This window comes from Schistocerca piceifrons, chromosome 9 (assembly GCF_021461385.2).
Source record: "Schistocerca piceifrons isolate TAMUIC-IGC-003096 chromosome 9, iqSchPice1.1, whole genome shotgun sequence".
NCBI lineage: Eukaryota > Metazoa > Arthropoda > Insecta > Orthoptera > Acrididae > Schistocerca > Schistocerca piceifrons.
Genome location: NC_060146.1, coordinates 62,958,632 through 62,983,877, shown reverse-complemented (window position 1 = coordinate 62,983,877; position 25,246 = coordinate 62,958,632). Strand labels below are relative to the sequence as shown.

The window sequence follows — 25,246 nt, the reverse complement described above, 5'->3', positions numbered from 1 at the left end:
AGTTTAAACCACAATCTGTGTCACAGGATTCTTATCCTTTTACTGGATATTGAATAAATGCCCTGCCCCAACCCCTCTAGATGATACATTGATACACTGAAGCATTACACAAATAATCCACCAAATTTACATTTCCTCCATCAACAAAATACTTGTGATGTGAGCCGTACAATACACATCAGAATTATGCCTGGCTTGGGATTTGAAGCACAGTGCTCGAACGCCCAACTTGGGAAAGATAAAGTTCAAATTCCAAATAGAGCTTAGGATCCATTTTAAATGTGAGTTTCAACTCAATTGAGGAGTATACCATTAAACTTACACAAATACCTACATTGTCACTATTTTTTTTCCTTATACTGAGTAAAATACATAACAACAATTATGTATGATAAGACAGCCACATACATAGACACATATAAAATTGCATGACAGTAACAGGTGGATGCAAGAATGACAGGTAAGGTACATTAAGGACTGCTGATCATCCAAACAGCCGCAACAGGGTGGTTACACCAGTGGGTACAGGGGAAAGAGAATTCTGGCACAGTGTCATTACATACTTGGGGCCCAGAGGATCAGGGACTGGACAGTGCAGTGCCCATGATATTTTCCCACTTCTCCACCTGCCGGTCAACACCACCCGGAGTTACCCGAGGAGCGCGGAGTGTCGGCGGCTAAGTAGCGCGCCACGCGCCCCGAGGGCGGGCCGTCAAGTGTGTGTGCGCTGGCTCACATACTCGAGCGCATTGTGCAGGATCCGCTTCTCACAGGCACGCATCTCCACTGCTGCCGCATGGCATGGGGACAGCGACGACCGCTTTGCCAGCAACTCCTCATCCACCTACAAACCAACACTTGAAATGTAACTGGTTTGCTGTGAGAGACATGTATTGAAATACAAAGTATCAGATTCAGATAGGAGTAGGCAATACATGTTTCAAGTGACATTTACAATACATGGTAATTTTATTCTGTTGACCTACATCTATCATTACACTTGGTAGTGCTTTGCAACTGCTTAATATGTATGGAAACTGCATATACATTCTAAATTCCTTGTCCTCTGCCCCTCTCTGTGCATCTTCTCATCCACCCTCTCTCTCTGTACATCCCCCCCCCCCCCCCTCCTTTCTGTCTGAATGATTGAGTAACATGTAAGAACCTGAAGTAAATTGGTCAAGAACTTTTTGAGATTATCATGTGACTTACCAAAAGAAAGCGCTGGCAGGTCGATAGACACACAAACAAACACAAACATACACACAAAATTCAAGCTTTCGCAACCAACAGTTGCTTCGTCAGGAAAGAGGGAAGGAGGGGGAAGATGAAAGGATGTGGGTTTTAAGGGAGAGGGTAAGGAGTCATTCCAATCCCGGGAGAGGAAAGACTCACCTTAGGGGGAAAAAAGGAATTGTGTGTTATAAACTGCAAAAACTGAGTCTCACTATGATTTAGTGTCAGTTTATTTTCTACAAGCCATGAACTTATGCCATGAACTGCACTATTTGAAACTGAGTCAGTGTTGCAGACAACATCATCTATTACCAAGCTAGTGTCATCAGCAAACAGAAATATTTTAGAGTTACCTGTAATACTAGAGGGCATATCAATTACATAAATAACGAACAGGAGTGGCCCCAACACTGATCCCTGGGGTACCCCCCACGTGACTGTACCTCACTGAGACCCCACATCACAATCGTTCTCAACATTGTGAATAATGACCTTTTGCTGTCTGTTGCTAAAGTAAGAGGTGAACCAATTGTGACCTACTCCCCATATTCCATAATGGCCCAACTTCCAGAGCAATATTTTATGATCAACACGATCAAATGCCTTAGTTAAATCAAAAAATATGCCTAGCATTCGAAACCTTTTGTGTAACCCATCCACTACCTCACAGAGAAAAGAAAATACAGCATTTTCAGCTGTTAAACAACTTCTAAAGCTGAACAGTACATTTGATAGCAAATCCTTACATACACAGCCTTTTCAATAACTTTAGCAAACACTGATGGCATAGAAATAGTTCTAAAATGGTCTACATTGTCCTTTGCTCTCTTTTTATAAAGCAGCTTTACTACTGAGTAATATAATCATTTAAGAAACTGACCATTCTCAAAGGAAAAATTACAAATATGGCTAGATACAGGTCTAACATGTGCTGCACAGTACTTTAATATATTGCTAGGCATACCATCATATCCATGAGAGTCCTTAGTCTTCAGTGATTAAATTACTGATTCAATCTTCCCCTTGTCTGTATCACAGAGGAGAATTTCAGACATCAATCTCGGAAAAGCATTTGGCAAGAAAGTTATATTATTCCCTGTAGAAACTAAATTTTTATTTAATTCACCAGCAATGCTCAGAAAATGATTGTTAAATACTGTACATATATCTGTTTTATTAGTAACAGAAATATTTTTACTTACTTTATATTGTCGACCTTGTGCTGCTGACCAGCACTTGCTTCACAACTGACCACACAGTTTTAATTTTATCCTGCGAATTAGCTATTCTATTTGTATACCACATACTCTTTGCCTTCCTAATAACATTTTTAAGCACCTTAGAATACTGCTTGGAATGAGCTACTGTTGCTTGATTGTGACTACTTCTAACATTTTGATATAATTCCCACTTTGTTCTACACGATATTCTTATCCCAATAGTCAGCCACCTGGACTGCCCATTACTGCTAGTGCCCCATTTAGAATTTTCTAATGGAAAGCAATTCTCAAAGAGCATGAGAAATGTGTTAGGGTAAGCGTTATATTTATCACCTACGTTATCAGCACTATAAACATCCTGCCACTCATGTTGACAAGGTTTAAAAAAACTCTCTATTAGTGCTGGATTAACCTTCCTACATAGTTTGTAATTATATGTGACATTGGTTTGAGTACAAAAGCCTTTTAGTGTTAAAATTTGTGCATCATGGTCTGAAAGGCCATTCACCCTTTAGCAACAGAATGCCCATCTAGTAATGAAGTATGAATAAAAATATTGTCTATGGCTGTGCTACTGTTCCACTGCACCCTAGTTGGAAAAAATACAGTCTGCATCACGCCATATGAATTTAGATCTACCAACATCCTTTTTCTTGCACCATCATATGCAAAATTTATATTGAAGTCACTACATATAACTAATTTCTGGTACTTCCGGAATCAAGAACCCTCTCTAGCTTGAGCAGAAATGCTGTGAAGTCAGAGTTAGGGGATCTATAAACAACAACAACAATTAGAAGTTTGGTTTCACTAAATTCAACTGCCACTGCAGAACATTCAAATTTCTTTTCAGCTCAGTGCCGTGATACATCTATAGACTATAATGGAATACTGTTTTTTATGTACATAGCCACTCCCTCACCATGCAAGGAACTCCTTGAATAACAGCCAGCTAATCTGTATCCTTGTAGAGGAAGCCTCTGAATTGACAAATTATTTAAGAGGTGCTCCGATATATCAGTAACTTCAGAGTCAACATCTATATGCAGTTCACTAACTTTATCTCTAATACCTCTTATATTTTGATGAAATATGCTAATTCCTTCTCTACTTGGAAACATGACATCCTCTGAAGCTTCAGCGACCACCAAGGGACTACCTTATACCAGGGGCACCCTAAAGAGAGAGGGATCACATTTTCTGCCGCAGAAACAACTGTTTTAGTCACCTGTTCAGCCTACACATCAATGTTACCATGTGGGGGAGATTCAACGGAGAGGTGAAAGTTTCCCAGTCCGCCTTGTTTAAAGCCCATCTGTGCAGGCGTACGTGGGCCTGACGCTGGGACAGTGACAGGAAGATGGGGAAGTGATCACTACCACACAGGTCGTCATGTGCTCTCCAGTGGATAGATGGGTGAAGTCCTGGGCTGCAAATTGATAAATCAATGGCCGAGTAACTACCACGAGCCACAATGAAATGTGTGATGGCCCCAGTATTTGAGAGGCAGAGGTCGAACTGAGACAGTGAAGTTTTGACATCTCTGCCTCAGCCAGTAATCATGGTGCCACCCCACAATCTCCCCAAAGTAGGAAAGGTTTAGAGAGTTGATCAATCAGTGCAACTAATATATTCAGAGGTACTGCACCAACTGGAGAAAGATATACATTGCAGACAGTTATTTCCTGTGTCATCCTTATTCTGACAGCCACAGCTACAAGAGGAGTTTGAAGGGGCACAGTGTCACTACAGACTGAGTTTAGGACATAAACGCAAACTCCACCTGACACTCGATAACAGTTGCTACAGTTCCTTTAATATCCCTTATAGCCACAGACGGCAGGGGTCCGCATTGCCACGAACCAGGTTTCCTGGAGGGCAATGCAGATAGCACGTGTAAAGCTTAACAGTTGCCATAGCTCAGGTAGGCAGTGGAAAAACTGTCACAATTCCACTGGAGGATGATGTCATCGTGAGACTGGGAAAGCATGGAACATTCAATGAGGCAGTTTACACCTCAGAGTCACCTGCTGCCACTGACTTTTTGCCTGAGCAGTCTATATCTATTGTGTCTGAGGGTATGGCGAGATCTAGGTCCTCAGTGGACGCCAGAATCTCCATCCTATCCGCAAACGCAGAGCTTGGAGGTAGCGGTGGTGTGGGTGCCACCTCAATTTCCTTGGTCTTAGGGGGTCTTCTTTTTGGATTTCTCTTGCTGCTCCTTGGGTTTCCCTGGCTGGGAGGTTTTCACTAGCTCAGTTTCCGGGATGGAGGATGAGCGTGAAGCCCTACGAGCAGCTGCTCCTGAGCTCTTCAGACACTGGTGGGTGTCATCTTTCCCACTAGCAGAAACCTGGGAAGGGAGTGATCCAAGAGACCCCTTCCCAGTGAGAGAAGCAAAGACGGCTTATGCTTCTCTGGATTAAAAGTGGGGATGGACATCCCCAATGGTTGGAGGGGGGGTAGCTCCCGAAGTAGTTGGTGCGGGAGCAACAGCGAGGGAAATGCCCCCCCTCCATCAAGGGGGCAGGTGTAGTCTTCCAGCTCTGAGAGATGACCTGGGTTGGCGGAGCTGATAGTGACAGAACTGTTGTAGTGGCGGCGTAAGATGATGTTGTACGTACAGGATTTTCTCTTAGCCTCAGTGTAGGTCAGTCAGTCCAGGGTCTTGTACTCCATGATTTTCCTTTTTCACTGGAGAATCCTGCAGTCTGGCGAGCAAGGCGAATGGTCCTCCTCACAGTTGACACAGATGGGAGGCGGGGCACATAGAGTATTGTGATGTGATGGGTGTCCGCAATCTTTATATGGGACACTGATAGTACAGCGGGAAGACATATGGCCGAACTTCCAGCACTTGGAGCACTGCATCGGGGGAAGGATATAGGGCTTTATATGACCGTGGTAGACCATCAACTTGACCTTCTCGGACAACATATCACCATCGAAGGCCAAAATGAAGGCACCGGTGGCAACCTGATTATTCCTCGGATCACGGTGGACATGCTGGATGAAATGTACACCTCACTGCTGTAAACTGACGTGCAGTTCATTGCCAGACTGTGAAATATGATACCCTGGACCATATTTACGCTCTTATAAGGCGTGATGGTTACGGAAACATCCCTCAGCTTGTTAAAGTGCGTGACTGGACAGAGGATGCAGTTTTGATCAAGACTGACCCAGATCTAATTTTGGAAAATCCCTCCACCTCCCCAAACTTGTCCTCTAAATGCTTAACAAAAAACTGTGGCTTCGTCATCACGAAAGAGTCCCCATCAGCTCTCGAACATACAAGGTACTGGGGCGAATAAGATCCACTGCCATCCTTAGCCTGACGTTCCTCCCTTGGTGTGGCCAGGGAGGGGAACGATTTGGGGTTATACTTCTGTATGTTGAATTGAGCTCATGAATGCTTAGAGACTGCTGGTGTTTCACCACCAGTAAGAGATGATGGACTATGCTTCATCGCATGTCATCTGCCCTGATGCCACCCACTCTGACCAGGGACCCTCCCCACGGGCACCACCCAGCCGCAGTAAAGGCCACCTGGCAGGATGGCCATTGTCGGGAGTGCTGATGCCCCAGGGGGTTGGCATCTACCCTTTGGCATACGTGGGGAGTTAACGGCACAGGCTTCAGCAGAGCGGCCCCTGTGCGGTCAGGGGGCTGCAACCAACACGGTACATGGTGGCCCCGCCATAAGGGACTGGCTACCACCTGGATATCAGGAGCAAAGAAGTCCGTGGTCATCATCGACACAGAAAGTGACACTGCATAGTGCCCGGTGGAAAACGCACCCAGGAAGAGATGGAGAATGGGCAGGACTGCAATGCAACGACGAGGAAGTGGGCTAAAGATCTCAGTGCACAATGGGCGTGATGCACCTTGTAAGGCGCCCTTCCTCACTTGGCTCACTCTTCGGGAAAATTTTGAAGAATGGGGGACAAACCCTGCAGAGGACCATCACATAAAGGCTTACGGCAGGCAGGAATACCTCAGGCCTTTTCTTACCCCCTGACCCACAGGGAGATCACAATGCTGGTGACCTGGTACTCACTCTCCAACACTTCCTGCAACTGCTGACCCACATCTCTACCGTGCGAACTACCTAGCAGCAGAACCTCCTCCTTTCTGTTAGACTTAGCAACTGACCTGAGCCTCCTAACTGCTGAGGACTGCTGCATGTTCCCTACACTTACAGCTACAACAGGCTCCTCTCCACTCAACTCTGACACTTGGTCAAATCTATTGCATATACGCAAAGTATAACTGTCTGAATACCTTCTCCTCCTAGCTGCCTTCTTTCCAGCTGCCAGTTCCCATTCTCCATCATCCTTCACCCTCCTCAACCTATCTGTTTTCTCCTTTGCGCATTGTAAGTGCACCTGAAGGGCACAGATCTTACACTCCTACTCCTCTAACAACTTATTTTTACTACAGATTCTGCATTTCCCAGGAGAGGATCTCGCAAGATTGCCCACTGGCTTCCCCACTGCATTCCCCCCAATGAAAATACTTTGAACAAATCCCACACTGTAACCCACTACTCACAAACCTATGACAGAGCCCACACTTCTCACTCATGGTAAAATTTTACAGTTACTGGGAAAAAAAACTATACATCTATGTTACCTAAGTTCAATTACACCAGTAGAACTATTTATAGAACTAACAATAGCAGTCTCGAAATTATCTGTCTACTAAGAAAGCAACTACTTGATTAGTACTACTACACCACAGCTAATACCAATACCAACAAAACTTCACAAAATTATTAGCTAAAACCAAAAATTCAAACCACCACTGGAACACTCAATGACATTAAAACACTGAATAAAAATTTTGCTCAAATATTTCACTAGAAACAATAAGAAATGCAGGTGAAAAGTAAAGCATGATATTTACTAAATGACTTCAACGCACAGAAGAACGTTTCCAAAAGTTTATTAAATTGTTATTTTGCCACAAACTGCATGAAATACTGCTGCAAACCATTAAATTTAATAACTGTATAACAGTGCACAAATAACTTTGTCAGTATTTAGCTTTATAACTGCTACAGCTGCAACTGCACACCACAAAATGTAAACACACAGTTTCATCATGTGGCATTCAGCACTCTGCCTCTTTGACCCCAGATTGTACTTAAAGACCCAGTGATCACATTGTCCAGGAAACTGAGATCATCTTCACAGAGTTGCTCTAGATCTACAAACACTTCCACTTGGTGCTGCTTTCGTGCATCAGTCAAAACTTTGGGCAGATCACCTGCATGGCCAAATCTTCCGATTCAATCTCACAAACAACCATTTTTGGTAAGCCTAATAATTCTGACATCAAGCGAACACTCATTTGACAGTCTGAATTCAGTAATTGGCACACGTGAGTCATACAGTCATCCGTTCACAATGTTGACTGGCATCCTGTGCAGGCCTCATTGGCAACTTCCTGCCAACCTTCTTTAAATATCTTGTGACACTTGTTCAACTGTGATCTGGAAAGGCAACTGTCCCTGAAGGGTTACATAAGCATTCCAAAACTTTCCAGTGGTGTCCTATTAAGCTTCATGCAAAACTTTGTTTCATAGTGTTGCTCTTAAGTTTTCTCCACATAAGCTCAATGCGTCCACTACGTAGAGGTTCATGGAAGAAGCCGTCCTAATCCTCCAAGGCAATTTAGTGACCTACCACATGACAGCTAATGGTCACCCCTAACCTCACCAACCGGTCTGATACACTGCTATGTATAGTTGTGTCACAGAAATTGCGATTCTTTACTTTCCGGACATGTCCTGTATATGGAATTTGCTGACACTTCAAATTTTGTCAATATTTAATTCTGCATTACAATTATATAAGTTTAATTAGAGCATAGTGTACCAAAATGTACAGCATAATGTACCCCTGACTGTTATTCTTTTATACAAGAGCCGGTGCCAGGCCAGTTGTAACACCAGTTTGTGAATCAGTCATGACACAGTTCTTGTACATTTTGTATCAGTTGTTTAACAGTGTGAGGCACTTTTGTACATCAGTTTTGTAGCAACTGCCTATGGTGGATTTAGACAAATATCAGTTTCATTCTGTAGTATGCATTATGACCCAAAACCTCTCACCAACCCAATACAAATCGCCTTATAAGAAACAAGATCAGTCCAGAATCGCCTTTCAAACACAAAACACCACAATTAAGGATTCTAACAAAATCAAGCTGTCAGAAAACTCACAAACTGGAATGGAAGTATCGATTTCAGAAAGACTTGCTGTCCAAGGCTCAATTTATTAAGATCTCATGGGTTTTCTCATCCATCAGAGCTGGGAAACAATGAGAGAATGTGCATTTCATGGAATAACAGTATGGGTTGTGAAAAACAAATAAGCAACAAGTTGAACTCTGCTATAAACAGCTGTCCGACACCAACAGTATTTCACAGTCTAGTTGAAGCTTGCCACATCTAAATTAATCAACTGGGTCAATAGTCTAAATATTATACATAAAATGGAATTAACAACTTGACTGAATGCCTGAGGAACACCATCAATATAAAAGTGGTCACTGACAATTGTAAGATATTTGAGGACTTTCACTGTATGTTCAGCAGCAGTAGCACATTATTATTATTATTATTATTATTATTTACTCATCAACATATTTCAATGTTTATTGCACAATCTTCAGGTTATATGAGGAGCATTCAATAATTAACGCAACACACTCTTCTTCACAGCCAATTTTGGTTGAAAAATATGCAGACTTTATTGTGGGACATCGTGGAATATTCCTGCTTTAGCCCCTATAGTTTTATGAAGTTCTGATAAGTGGCAGCACTATACATACCCTTCAAAATGTCATCTGTAATGGAGATGCTTTCAAGCAGAAAGCTGTCACCGGGTTTCTTTTGGCAGCAAACCAGAGCATCACATATATTCATAGGTAATGTCTACCAAGACCTGGCAGTGAGCAAAAGCACAGTGAGTCATTGGGCAAGGCGTCTGTCATCACAGCAAGAAAGTCACATAAATCTGTCCAATTTCACGTGTGCCAGTTGGCTGCACACAGGTGTGACTCTTGCAATGTTGGAATGTGTGGACATTTTCATTTGAGCTGATTGATGGATCACAATCAAATACCTCGTTGTACAACTGGATGTGTCTGTTGGTAGTGCTCACACACTCGTTCACCAGTTGGGGTACTCAAAAGACTGTTCTTCCTCACCCACCCTACAGCCTGGATCTTGTAACTTCTGATTTACATCTGTTTGACCCAACAAAGAATGCACTCTGTGGGAAGCAGTACATAGATGATGGGGAGGTTATTGACGCAGAAAGACATTGGCTCCAACATTGACCAGTAGAGTGGAACCATGAGGGCATCAGGCCCGCCCAGTAAAGTGCTGTAAGGCTGCCACATTGAATGGAGGTTAGGTTGCAAAATAGGGTTCTGCAGCCTAAAGAGTGGGGAAGAATATGGTGTACTGGAATCCTGAATCGAACCAAACTGCTTTCAGAAAAAAAGTGCTGCTTTACTTATTGGACACCATTTGTTTAAAAGATGATCAGCTGAGCATCATAGTAACACTATCCTTACAATATAACCACTTTATACAGTCAGTATACAGAGCAGACCCAATCTAAATTATTGCTGAAGCATTTGGGCCTCATGCCATATACGACTGAAGTTCATGTCATGTAAGAAGGCGGCCCAATTTTCAGCCATTCTGTGCATCCCTCTCTACTAGCCACTGGCAGCCAATAATATTCATTCTCTTTCTGGGTGGCTAGCAGAGTGTTACAGCTAGAGAGCGAGAATTTCGCTCCTACTTGTTGCACTGTTGCCATACTTCACAACAACTGAATTATTCATTCAACTGCCAATTTTTGTGTTTCCTTTGCTTTCTTGCAGCAGTATAGCTGTGAATTTGAAAAAAAGTCAGGTGACGGCAATGTGAAGTACTTCACAAGCAGGCAAGGCATATTATTTACCATATTTGTAACTTTTTCAAACGTGAATTTGAAAGCAGGTCTCTTACTGTTGACATCTGTAAACACAAGAACGGACTGCAGAACCATGTGGTGTCAGCAAGAAAACTGTACAAAGAATTGTAAACGAAAGTGTCAGAGCTGTAGGAACCATAGAAACACATGGTTTCGTATCACCTGGAAAGCATCAAAATCGCAAGGAACCCGTAACTCAAATAGATGGCTTTAACAATGATGTTTTAAAGTGCTCCATGTGAATGCCCGACATCACAAAAATGTGTTACAGTTATGCAGCTTTGTCCTTGTAAAGAATTTTAAAAGACATTGGTTCCAGATACGTTAAGAAGAGTGTTTTTAGTTCAAAGAAGTGACACAGGTGCAGCACGATCTATATCCCAATAAAGATTCATGATACAAGAGAAGGAGGTACTTCAGCAGTGTATTACCTTGATGAAACAATCATTCGAAGAAGATCTGCTGGAAAAATGAGTGATGGTATTGGCAGTTTTAAAGTTGTCACAGGAATAGGTTATCGGATAATTATTCTGCATGCTGACTCTTCTTCTGGTTTTGTTTCTGAGAATAAACTTGTATTTACATGTAAGAAAAACAGCAGTGATTACCATTCGGAAATGAACGCTGTAATTTTTGTGACGTGATTCACAATTCTTGTCATACCTTGCTTCGAAGTAGGTCATGGCCAATTATAATTCAACTGTTATAGAAAAAACACCAAGTACAAACACCAGAAAAGTGGATATTTTTCCCCAGTTTAAAAATAAAAATATTAAGCACCGCATAAACCACACTCGTGCCGATCTCCTGCACCTCATTAATTTATACAAGTCACGTGACAGAATGTACAAACTTCACTTCCTTGCATATGAATGGCGTCACATAGTTTTGCGATTACCCCTGTGTTACAATCAGTGTAGTCCCACAGTATTAATTTGAGCAAAAGGTTTTAAGGCTATGTGTGAGCAAAAAGTAACACATTCAAGATAACACACAGGAAATCACTTGTGCGTGAGACAACAGACAGTGAGGCAATAGACAACATTCCACCTGTAGTGTGAGCACTGTCCATGCGGCATGCTGAAAAGCTTCAGAAAGAAGAATCTGACAGGGAAGTGATGACGGATATAAGCCTTGAACCTATCATTGTAAATTTACATTCAGATTGTTCAGAAACAGACTCAAATAAAAGTGATGATGGTATTATGACATAGACTTTGGAACAAAGTAATAATATTTCTTAACTTTGAAGCCTCATGGTTTAAAACAAGTGCTTGTCAACATATCAGTTCCATACATAATAATGAGTTCTTTCCAGCCTTTTTGACTAGGACTTTGTATCCTTTTAGTTATGCAGACTATAACATTCAAAAATTTTGCCCAAGGAGAAGTTCAGCTTCTCCCATCATGTTATATCCTTTAATAACAACACGAGAATACAGCTGAATATATTCATCAGAAGTCCGATATTTCCACATGTAAACCTCTGTCATTTTCAAGGCACGAACTGGATAAGGTGCTAAAATGACAGTAGCTGTTATTTGAAATATTGGTGGTTTTCGATGTTATCGGTCAGCATTCTCTGGAGTTATTCACAGATGATTGTTAATTGTTTGCTTGTTCAATTGATTATAAATGTGGTCTCTCACTGAAATATCAAACTTGTTAGTTTACACTCATAATGCCCGTTAACAGTGAAAAGTGTGACAACTTACTGACAATTTTTACGGTAATCTTTTACATTAGTCTTTTCTACCACAAATTCTTTTTTACAGGGAGCATTCACACTTAACTATAGTCATCCACATTCACCCCCCCCCCCCCCCACACACACACACACCTTACACATTTTTAAAAATTGTATTGAGTAGAAGCAGTTGTCAAGCAAATATTATGATTTCGGTTGGTGCTTGAAGTTAATTTTGTTGTGAATTAAATTTTTACTTATAATGCAGTTCAAATCACAATAAATGTAAATTATTGCAATCAGTTTCAATGACCTAATTGTTAGACAATTATCATTTTGAGAAAAATTGTGCTTCATGCTTCACAAAGCTGTGTCAGCTGTTCTCACCTCCCGACGTCATGCAGAGTAAATCTGTGGAGCAGTGGACGCAACATCATCAAGACGTGAATTAATACTTCTCTCAAGACGATTGATCGAAATTGGTTTTAATATTTATTATTCCCCTCATAGATTTGAACGTGTAATACAATGTACCATACGCAAACAAGACTGACTGTTGTCCACAGCAACGCAGTTCACCAATGCGGATTTTGTTTGCCCGCTCTCTGTTGCCGTGCATGTGCAGTTCCCATCCCCCCCACGCTTCCTTTTTGCTCTGCCTCTATGTGCGGAAGCGCCTTGCTAGGTGGTGCGGGCTATAACAGGAGATATTGAACACATACGAAGAAGGGTGGCATCAGTCATCACAGATTTATTTGACTCGCAGGACAGTGTCACAGGAAACCTGAGTCAGCAGACGCTCAAAGAGATAGACACTGCAATGTGGCAGACCAACAGAGACAATATTGAAATGACTGACACCATACTCAGCAAACCAACTCCTCCACATTATGCTTTAAAAATTTAATAACACTGTACCGATAGTCATTACTCTGATATTATTTTATTAGACAACCAGTTCTGACATTCCAATCACATCATCTTCAGTCTGTCACACGAGTAACACAAAGTACCACTTGGGCATGCATAAGCCACGGCACTAATATTCTTATCTGGTTCCGCAGATATCCGAACTTCATGGCCATGTGTGCTCTTCGTCCAAGACTGATTTTTGTGGAAGGTTGCCTGTTGACTGTCCAGAGCTGTGTAGTGAGGTGATCCTGCACCCCTGGCAGAACTGTCACAGCTGTGCAGGCTGAGAGAATTCTTGTAGAAAGGAGACAAGAACACTGTGGTTAAGAGAACTTGCATACAGTTAATTCTTAAACTATCTTTAAATCCAGTCAGTCTCCGAGGCCACTCTGTGTCTGTGCCCTCAGCAGGGGTCTATCTCACAATGGTGCTCTGCCTATGAGTGAATCACCTTCTCTGTATGACCACAGGTGATGGTCACTACTGACCATTGAAAGTGGGCAAGGTGGTTACTCACCTGATTCTATTAGACATAATGCAGCCAGTAAAGTAACACTGATCTCACTTAATGGCAAGTAACTGTCTACAAGGGGTAGTCATAAAGTTTTAATTATCTCTTCAGGGGGGAGGGGGGTCAGTAGTGACAGTGAGGAAAGGTGATGGGTGTTTGCCTTCTCTACGTACCCCCCTTCAATGTGACATTTCTAATGATAGACAACTTGGCAGAAGCCTTGTTGTAAGAGGCTGCAGTTTGGCTGTTTATGAATATTGCCTCTCAAAAATCAGCTTTTCTTCATACCTACGCAATGCCTTCCATGCAATGGTTTCTTCGTCCAAGTAAAGAGGACGTGGTCACTGTGTACTGTGTCAGGAGGATACAGGAGGAGGGAGAAAATTTAATAACCTAAAGAAGCAACATGAGCCACTGTGTCCTGTGCAATATCAACTAGGGCATTGCCATGGAACAAATACACACCGCTGGACAACTTACAGCAATGATAGCCCCTTTAGCCTCCTCAGGATATTTCTCTAGTACACTCCTGTGATGATTTGCCCCTTGTGAGCATAATATGTTATCACTGTGGCAGTCCCAAAAAACAGCATCGCCTGGGTGACGATGACTGGGTCTTCGCCTTTTTCGGTGGTAGTGAGTTCACATGTTTCCAATGATTGCTTTGCTTCTTACTCTCGTGTTGATAGTGACACACCCAACATTCATCCATAGTTAGGTGGCTAAACAAGTCACTTGGATGGATTGGTCTGACACAGATGCAACACTTCTGCTGCCTCGGCCCAGTGGGCTTTTGAATGGGTGTGAGCCCTCTCAAAACCCAGCAGATGGGGACTAATGTCGTATTGAAAATCATGTGCATGATGTTGAAAATTGATTAAAAACTGATTTTCCACTATTACCTCAATTGTGAGACACTATTTTTTGAGCACTATGGCCACAACTACTCTTATGACTGGTGTTTCTTCACAGAGAGACAATCTGCCATTTTCTTCTGTCATTCTGGTCACATGGATGCATCTCCATTAACTAACTGGTGTTCCATATGATAACGAATTGTTGCACACTTCCACCAACTCACTATGGGCAGTTGCAGTGTTGTTCCCCACCAAATGCTAAAAACAATTTACTACACAACACTTCAATTTGTGAATGAGCTGAGCCATTTTCTTTCAGCTCCTAGCAGTGTGCTAGAGTATTGCGATACATGAATTTCAATGTGTACCAGGGCTGCAGGCAAGTTCCTGCAAATGAATGTAAAATTAATTATGTAAGTTTATTTTTTCAAGGTGTAATTAAAATGTCCTCTTTACCTTTCATACATTATCTCTCTTTCCATTTTTGCAAACTGATTTTACTAATTAGTATTCTAATCTGTCACTCAAAGACATATTCCTCATGTAACTAAGCACAGCATCAATGTTGGTGTGATAACTTTGTTAGTCTACTTGATATTTCATCATTCACTTACGAGTTTTATTCTCCAACAGTTTAAACACTGGTATTACCTTAAACAGTTGGCCACAGAAGTGTATATCAACACTGACTGCAGCAGTGTTTCTTCTGACAAGGGAACCTCCCCATCGCACCCCTCTCAGATTTAGTTATAAGTTGGCACAGTGGATAGGCCTTGAAAAACTGAACACAAATCAATTGACAAAACAGGAAGAAGTTGTCTGGAACTATGAAAAAAATAAGCAAAATATACAAACTGAGTAGTCCATGCTGCAAGATAGCCAACATCATGGAAGGTGTGAGCTCAGGAGCGCCGTGGTCCCGTGGTTAGTGTGAGCAGCTGCAGAACGAGATGTCCTTGGTTCAAGTTTTCCCTCGAGTGAAAAGTTTACTTTCTTTATTTTCACGAAGTTATGATCTGTCCGTTCATTCATTGACGCCTCTGTTCACTGTAATAAGTTTAGTGTCTGTGTTTTGCGACCGCACCACAAAACCGTGCGATTAGTAGACGAAAGGACGTGCCTCTCCAATGGGAAATGGAAACATTTGATCGCAAGGTCATAGGTCAACCAATTCCCCCACAGGAAAACACATCTGATATATTCTATATGACACTGGTGACGGCATGCGCGTCACATGACAGGAATATGTTGTCGACCCACCTAACTTGTACACTTGGCGAATGGGTAAAAAGATTCTTCTACCTTGCCCGATTGAGGTTTCCTTGTGCATGTGATAATCACTCCCAAATAAGTAATGAAAACATAGGTGTTTGTCACATAAACTGCAACAAATGAATGCAACAGTTTCACAGTCGCACAGTTTTCCCTGTGCTCTATCAAAACACGTTTTTAGCATTTTCAAATTTTTCCGTGTGTAGACCGTCAAATCCTGCATATGTCCAAGCAAATCTGAACATGTCCTGGAATTTTGGAGAGCGAAGTGTGAGTGCCTGAACTTTGATAATTGTCTGAAACGCTAACCATGGCGCTCCTCAGCTCCCACAATCCTTGATGTTGCCTATCTCGCGAATGGACTTCTCAGTTTGTATATTTTGCTTATTTTTTTCGTAGTTGCACACAACTTCTTCCTGTTTTCTCGACTGATCTGTGTTCAGTTTTTCAAGGCCTATCCACTGTGCCAACTTATAACTAAATCTGAGGGGGGTGCGATGGGGAGGTTCCCTTGTGAGGTACAGTGGCTGTATGTTGCCTTGCACAGTGTAACTACCCTTTGTACTTACCTTCAGTGTTGTCGGGTATGCAGAAAGGAGCAGCTGTATACGGGTGTACAGGAAGTTCCAGGTTCGAGACTCCAGTTCTGTCTCAAGTGCACAGTCATCATAAACCAGGTCACAGACTTTCTCACTCTCCATCCAGTGCTGCAGCTGATCTGTGAAAATTTTATTCCATTTGTAAATTTATTTATCCTGACAATAATAGAGCCATACAGCCCTCTACTGCAGATATTTTGTATTGACGTCACCATGACACACATCTTATAAGAGGTCTTACATCCTAAATGGAGTCTAGTTCTTCCTAATAGTAGAGGGTAAAAACTGTAGGGCAGGACAGAGGTCTGAACATATCCTACAAATAGCTGAGGACATTGGGTGTAAATGCTGTTACTCTGAAATGAAGAGACTGGTACAGGAGAAAAAGCCGTGGAGGGTTGCATCAAACCTGTCAGAAGACTGAAGATATATACAGGGTGTTTGATTACTAAAGGCACAAATGAAATGGGTAAGTAGAAGACAATGAAACAAGCAAAGAATCCTAATAAACATAGATCAGGAAACTAATAGTTTCCTCTATACAATGTAAGCACAAGTGCAGTCATGCAAATTGTACAATACTCATGCTGCATGGGGTAGCTGGGCTGCTGTTTCTTAACACATTTTTCAATATCATAGCTTTGTAACTGTGAACGCAATAAATTTGCGTGACATTTCATTTGATTGAACACACTTTGCAGACAAGTGTTGGATGAAATTTCTTCTCAGTAGGTTGTACCTTTTCAGAAAAAAAGTCTCCAATAACTCTGCTTGGCCCAATAAATGGAGAAAGACTCAGGTACTGTCTGCCTGACTGCTGCTGCTGTCTCAGTTCTGTACACAATGTGGGAAAATGGAGGACAATGAGACAAGCAAATAATGCTAATAAACGTGGTGACAGTACGGAGGTCTGCCAGGGGCTGCAGCTGCCAACCCTTGGACATCACGTGTGCGGATAGTGACTGGCCGATGCCTCATTATTGTAGGCCAACTCTGGACTCTGTGTAAGTATTGCTTAGATGCACAGAGTCGCAAATTTAATGTTTTAGAGGATTTATAGTAATTTTAAAAGTCTAATTGTGCTGGACATTTCACAAGAAAATGCTTCATTTAAGTTGAGTATTTCTTTATATTTAACAAACATCATTTTATTACTAATTGTTGGGAATCATTCTGACTGAGGATAACCTATGCTGTCCCCCTGCATTCCCAACAATAAGCACAGGTCCAGAAACCAACAGTTTCCTTGATACCACGTAAGCACAAGTGCAGCCATGGTAATGAAAAAATACTGTAAACAGATTTTGAACTGGCCTCTCTCACCCTGCATGAGGCAGCTGGATTGCCGTTCCACAACACATGTCTAAGGCTAAATTTAAGCTGTTGACATTCCTTAAGGTGAAAGGATACATACATGGGACATGCACGATGGCCCAACAGGACACTTTCATGTGGCTGTTGGGGAATATGTGTACAAATCTTCGACGGCAAGCATATTGGGCACAACTAGCCAATACTGCGGCCTCCACATCCCCCGCCCTGAATCCACTGGAGTTTACTGTGTGGGTTATTTAAAAGCTTTGCTGTATTCCAGCCATGTTAATGGCACAATACTCTGACAACGTACTGTACATGCTTATCAATGCATTCAAAACACATTGGGGATTTTTGGACATGTATAGACTTTGATGAAGAAGTGCTGCATCCCAGAAAAGTTTAGTGTACTTATTGTAAATTTTTTTAAAGTCTCATTCCAACCACTGCTACAGACAGTACAGTCCAGCTCAGCCAATGTGCTACTCAAGTAAGCCACTGGGCAAATATTGTGGACATTACATCAAAACATGCTGGCAAGACGGTGTTTGTGACACGGGTCACAGAAAAGGTGCACAGAACTGCTAATGTGAATGAGGGCGAAGTAACATTTTGTAACTTGGAGCACTTGTGTGTTGAGAAACTCTCATATTGCAAATTTAACAGGGCCTAACAACCTGTGCTCACTTGAAAAGCTGACAGGGTGAGGAATTATAAAGCAAACCTACTCATCCTTCCCCAGTAGGACTATGTCAGAAGTGTAGCTATAAGGATACAAACAATCAAGCTTAGAGCATTAAGGCATTTAGTTGCGCCACCATTCTATCAGTGTCTTACACAGGAGACAATGGCAGGCTTCCGAGTTTTCGAGAAACCCTGGCTAACCCTTGGTGATGAGGATCTGGAGGCAGCCTGTCTGCTGATTAACTCATCATGTTTCCACGTGAGTCTTGAGACAAAGTGATGGGGTGCTGCATGACTTTGGAAATTTCAGCGATGCTCGGAGCTGGTGTGCGGGCAGCCGTTGCTTCATAGGGACTTCGGCTGATGGACTGCAAGATGTCTATGATATGTCTGCGGGAGGTATGCCCTTATGTCCTCCTAGCCAATCTGCACATCAATTTCGTCATCATCCATCATCCTCGTTAACCCCTTGGGGGAAGGGGGGGGGGGGGGGGGGCATTGCTCTGCATCAAACATCTAGTATTGGCTATCACACTCAATACCATGACATGAGGATCACCAGTACATGCAGGGTTGTCTAGCTGGCACAATTCTGGAGGACATGGGCAGGTTGCACTCATTCTATTCTGCTGGTGACACCTAAGGCCAACGGGACTGCTTTATAAGGCTGCTTGAATTAACACATGTCAGTATTACCTTAGCTTATTAATTCTACACTCTGATGTGAATCTACCCTCTCCCTCACCAGTTCTTTCAACCATCTTGATGCGTAGTGCCCCTGAATAGACCAGGTTGTTATGTAAGTTTACAAAGCAAGTGATTCAGCTTTTTCTTACATGCAACAGGATACTGTATTGCTCACGGAATGCAAGTAACATATTCCGGCAGTGGACAGCAGGAACAGAGAAGGTGTTTGTCAGTGTTTCTGTTAGATGGATGAGTGCATTTAGGTTAATCGATAAGTGAGACTCTTTTATGATAATGAGATGACAGTTACTTAATCTCTAATGTGAGGTACTGAAATGCTTACACAATAACAAGCTATTGGAGGAGACACAGTTCATGGTGGTCACATAACTTTTTATGCCGCAACCATCCTAGCTACAGAATGACCTGGCCAAATAGGCAGATGAAAACGCATGAGCATACATGATTAGTTCTCCTCCTTTGTTGGATTACACTAGAACAGTGGTGATTCATAGAAATAGTCACTGCAGATGTTCATTTTTCACATCCAGTGCAAATATGTTTCAAAAATTCTGGAGTGCGTAGAGGCACGGAGAAGTCTTCCGGCATGAGGCGACACTATTTTCAGTCCCTTGAGGTTTTCATACACTGTTTTCTGATATGTTACTGAGATACCATAGGAAAGAATAGGGTCCACTTGTTTGTGGAATTCAGAAGTTATTGCTTTATGATGGTGTACTGAAATTACTTGGCACTTAATTCACATTTAGTGTGAGTCCCAGGTTTTGCACCCATATGGACTCAGACGAGAGATCACCATTCACTTGTATGATGGCAGTATTGATATGTTTAGATCTAGCACTTAAGTAAAACATGCAGTTACACACACACACACACACACACACACACACACACACACACACACACACAGAGAGAGAGAGAGAGAGAGAGAGAGAGAGAGAGAGAGAGAGAGAGAGACGACGTGAGCTTCCAAGATAGCTCTTCATTCCTGCTGACAATATGCTGCTGTCTGCATCTCAAGTAGTTCAGTTCAGAAGAAAATGTTAAGTGTCACAATTTACTGAGCAGTATGTCAAATCTAATGCTATGAAATGTGTTGCAGAAATCTTGCAGTGTCAATACTGTGGCTTCACAACCGTCTATGGCATATTTCAGTTTTTAAAAAACAGACTAATATCTGTTAATTTTTTTCATAATGTGGGGCCACAGTCATAATATATTTCTTTAAAGTCATTAGACTGTTTTTTTGCCGAAATCATGATTGTGTTAATGTAACCTTGGGGAGAGGAAAAAAACAGCTTACTGGCGGTACTGACTTTAAGGTAATATCTGTTACTTAAGATGTATTTGCTGAGGTATAAAGTTAGTTGACTGAAATATTTATTCCAGGACTCTGGATACAGCAGCCAATATGCTGATTGGCCAGTAATCACAATGTGATTGTGAGTATTATGTCTTTAGAGATAGGTCAGACTATTGTTTTGTGTAATTATCCATAGAAACAGAAATCAATTATCAAAGAACATTCTCTCTAGCTTGTATGGTATTGTATATGACTGACTTCACATAACCTGGTACAAGGATTCTCTGAAAAGTTCTGTCTCACCCACATATTGCAGCACTACAGGCATAACTTTTTACCCCCGTGGTTGAATATCATATTTTAAGAATCTTTGATGCCAACTGACACTCATTTGACATTCATAAGTCTGTATGGTGACTCTTCTTCAATTCCCATCATGAGAAATGGACTGTTCAATTTAAATGAGCCCGTGAAAGTTTCCAAACTGATTCACTGAAGGATGAATAGCTTAATGATATCATAAATCTTACAAAACGTGCAAAATATCATACCAGAAGGTTGATGTGAACAGTGTTTGGTGCATATTTGTAGAAATCAAAGTGGTTTTCTGCAGCAGTATATGATAATGGTTGAAACATGGTTTGACAGCTACACATTACAATTGAGACAACAATCCAGACAGTGGATAGGAGGTGATTCTTCAGTTCCAAGGAAGGTAAAGACTGTGTCATCAGTGGGAAACAGCATCCCAATGCATGGGACCAGAAAGGAATTTTACTGACAGTCTTCAAAAATGTGAAACAGTAGCTGCCGATCATTATCATAAACTTCTAATGGATCGGGTGCAAGAATTTGAGGAAAGAGACTGTTTGCAAAAGAAAAGCATCATCTTTCATCAAGGCAATACTTCAGCCAACAACAGTGTCTTGGTGATGGAAAAACTGGAAGATCTGCACTGTGAAGTTTCGGAATATTTGTGCTGTTCCCTAGATTTGGCTCCCTCAGACTTCATCACTCCCCAAAACTGAAAGTTTTTCTAGCTGGTTAATGTTTTCGTCCAACCAAGAAGCAACTGCAGCTCTAAAAAAGTATTTTGCTGCACTTTTAGAGGAACAATACAGAAACAGAATATTGCCACAGGAACACCACTCGATGAGATATGTTAACATAAATGTAGATTATGTTGAAAGATAAAAGTTTTTGGAAACAAAAATTCACTATCATACCGTGAACGTTTCTGACTGTCCTCATACTTAGAACAAGATCTATGAATTTATTGGCTGCAGCTGGGTATCAGTGATAAGGTAGGCTGTATGTGCTTTTACATGCCAGGAAGAATGAGCAACGAGAAAGAGGGCAGGGCAAAGGTGTTGGACCAGTGGGAGTAAGGTGCAGCAGGATGGACTTGTAGGGGAAACACCACATACTTATTCACGAGATATACTTGCTATTAATAATGACGATACTGGAAGTGAGCTGTCACTGATAGGGGACAAAGATGTCAAAACTCCTTAATGTTAGATATGTACTGTAAATGTTTAATTAATGGAGAAAGTACAAGTAAAACCTTTTCACATAGTTGACGTGCTCAGCAGTTGTTAGGCAGTTAAAATAAAACTGAAAACATTGCTAAGCTTGGACAAATCCTAATTCAGAGCCAGCTACACATCTGCACAGCTAGGGCAACTACACGTATGTGCAGCTTTGGTGCCCAGTCAACTACGTTGTAAATGAATCATAACTCGACTGAGGTGAGGGACCATATTTGTGCACCTAATTACAACACCATCTCTACATGCTTCTTTGGCTGCTTTGTCAGCTGCATCATTTACTTGTATCTCAATCAGCAAAAGACCACCTCCTTGCCTTGGTCTCAGATGCACTGTGAGGTGTCATAGATGGTTTTCAATCCCCCCCCCCCTCCCCGCCCCCTCGCTACTGGATACATTTTCTGTACTGCTTATAGGACACTAAGCAAGTCAAAGAAGGTGGAAAACTCTGCTGTGATGCATACATACTCGCTCCAGTGCCTTCAGGACACTGCATACCTTTGCATCATAATTTATTAAACATTCTGAGAAGCAAACTCAAAATCCTACTAGGGAAAAGTGCTGACAATAGATGGTTGGTTGGTTGTTTGGGGAAGGAGACCAGACAGCGTGGTCATCGGTCTCATTGGTTTAGGGAAGGATGTAGAAGGAAGTCGGCCGTGCCCTTTCAGAGGAACCATCCCGGCATTTGCCTGGAGTAATTTAGGGAAATCACGGAAAACCTAAATCAGGATGGCCGGACGCGGGATTGAACCGTCATCCTCCCGAATGCGAGTCCAGTGTCTAACCACTGCACCACCTCGCTCGGTGCTGACAATAGAGAGCATTCTCTTGCTTAGATCCATCTGCATATATAACAACAAAATCTTGGTACAGTCTTAAAATTTAACAAAACAGACTTTTACAAATGAAATCTGAAGCACAAAATTTTTTGCATTCAGTCAAACTTAAAATACCTTTGTGCCTCTGAACACATTAAGGTGACAGTTTGTTCCACCCCTAGCTGCATATTATGAGGTCCGATACATCTAGATCTGTGAGGCAGTCTTTAGAGCACGTATTCTGAACAGGATGGTCACCTGTGGCCAGTTCGTGATCATCTGCTCAAAATCTGACTGGGACATCACACTAGATGCCAATGATTGAAGTATTGCTAATATTTTCATGTTCTGTCCTGCTATAAATAAGAGTCAGATGGTTTGCAGAGTACGTGTAGATGTATATGGAGGTGGAGTAGGATGAGAGAGAAATATGAAAAAATGGGGGTGAGGGGGAAGGAAAAGGATGGGGCGGGGAGGGGGGACAGAGAAAGGAGAAATGCATCCCATGCCTAAGAGGAGGCAGACATGCACACACTCACCTTTGTTCATGCTGAACACTCGTAGAAAAGCTAGTAGCCGACCCTCAACTGGGTCTGGTCCTGGTCGAAGAGCAAAGTCACCGGCAGATGGTAGACCGAGTCGTGCCAGCAGCGATATCCTCTCTGCTGCCAGAGCATCCGAGCGGCTCACCTGAAACATGTGACAAACATGAATGTATGTATGACTATCCAGCTTGGTACTTGTCAGTGACAACTAACCACGTACCTGTTGAATTGTAAGCAAAGCACTAAATTGTCATACAAACTAGATAGTAAAATCATGAACTCCCAGTCCACCAGTGAACCTGTATTACAAGGTGTATTACAAGGTGTACCACAGGGCTCAATCCTTGGACCCTTTCTCTTCCTTATATATACACTCCTGGAAATGGAAAAAAGAACACATTGACACCGGTGTGTCAGACCCACCATACTTGCTCCGGACACTGCGAGAGGGCTGTACAAGCAATGATCACACGCACGGCACAGCGGACACACCAGGAACCGCGGTGTTGGCCGTCGAATGGCGCTAGCTGCGCAGCATTTGTGCACCGCCGCCGTCAGTGTCAGCCAGTTTGCCGTGGCATACGGAGCTCCATCACAGTCTTTAACACTGGTAGCATGCTGCGACAGCGTGGACATGAACCGTATGTGCAGTTGACGGACTTTGAGCGAGGGCGTATAGTGGGCATGCGGGAGGCCGGGTGGACGTACCGCCGAATTGCTCAACACGTGGGGCGTGAGGTCTCCACAGTACATCGATGTTGTCGCCAGTGGTCGGCGGAAGGTGCACGTGCCCGTCGACCTGGGACCGGACCGCAGCGACGCACGGATGCACGCCAAGACCGTAGGATCCTACGCAGTGTCGTAGGGGACCGCACCGCCACTTCCCAGCAAATTAGGGACACTGTTGCTCCTGGGGTATCGGCGAGGACCATTCGCAACCGTCTCCATGAAGCTGGGCTACGGTCCCGCACACCGTTAGGCCGTCTTCCGCTCACGCCCCAACATGATGCAGCCCGCCTCCAGTGGTGTCGCGACAGGCGTGAATGGAGGGACGAATGGAGTGTCGTCTTCAGCGATGAGAGTCGCTTCTGCCTTGGTGCCAATGATGGTCGTATGCGTGTTTGGCGCCGTGCAGGTGAGCGCCACAATCAGGACTGCATACGACCGAGGCACACAGGGCCAACACCCGGCATCATGATGTGGGGAGCGATCTCCTACACTGGCCGTACACCACAGGTGATCGTCGAGGGGACACTGAATAGTGCACGGTACATCCAAACCGTCATCGAACCCATCGTTCTACCATTCCTAGACCGGCACGGGAACTTGCTGTTCCAACAGGACAATGCACGTCCGCATGTATCCCGTGCCACCCAACGTGCTCTAGAAGGTGTAAGTCAACTACCCTGGCCAGCAAGATCTCCGGATCTGTCCCCCATTGAGCATGTTTGGGACTGGATGAAGCGTCGTCTCACGCGGTCTGCACGTCCAGCACGAACGCTGGTCCAACTGAGGCGCCAGGTGGAAATGGCATGGCAAGCCGTTCCACAGGACTACATCCAGCATCTCTACGATCGTCCCCATGGGAGAATAGCAGCCTGCATTTTTGCGAAAGGTGGATATACACTGTACTAGTGCTGACATTGTGCATGCTCTGTTGCCTGTGTCTATGTGCCTGTGGTTCTGTCAGTGCGATCATGTGATGTATCTGACCCCAGGAATGTGTTAATAAAGTTTCCCCTTCCTGGGACAATGAATTCACGGTGTTCTTATTTCAATTTCCAGGAGTGTATATATATATATTAACGACATTGCACAACCCATTAACTCCCATATTGTAAGCTATGCAGATGACACGTCAATCTTATTCTATGGGAGTGAATCTAAAGAGCTAGAATCTCTTGCTACTAGTGGTGTAACAGAAGTAACAAAATACTTCAATCATCAGACACTCAAGGTGAATGTCACCAAATCTCAACTACTGACATTTAAAACAGGCAGTTCTCATCACAACAATATGAACAGTGTGT

The 25,246-nt window shown here is 42.8% G+C and overlaps 1 protein-coding gene across 1 annotated transcript in view; it reads right to left on the bottom strand.

Annotated features, from left to right (window-relative positions):
• Window positions 1–338: 338 nt before the first annotated feature.
• The window catches only part of LOC124716990 (actin-histidine N-methyltransferase), a 413,484-nt gene continuing 388,576 nt past the window's right edge, over window positions 339–25,246 (bottom strand). The window contains exons 10-12 of the mRNA XM_047243613.1: window positions 23,211–23,361; window positions 16,262–16,410; window positions 339–844 (exon numbers count right to left, since the gene is read on the bottom strand). Coding sequence (XP_047099569.1) covers window positions 713–844; window positions 16,262–16,410; window positions 23,211–23,361 — 432 coding nt within the window. The 3' untranslated portion in view covers window positions 339–712. The remainder of the gene's footprint in view (window positions 845–16,261; window positions 16,411–23,210; window positions 23,362–25,246) is intronic.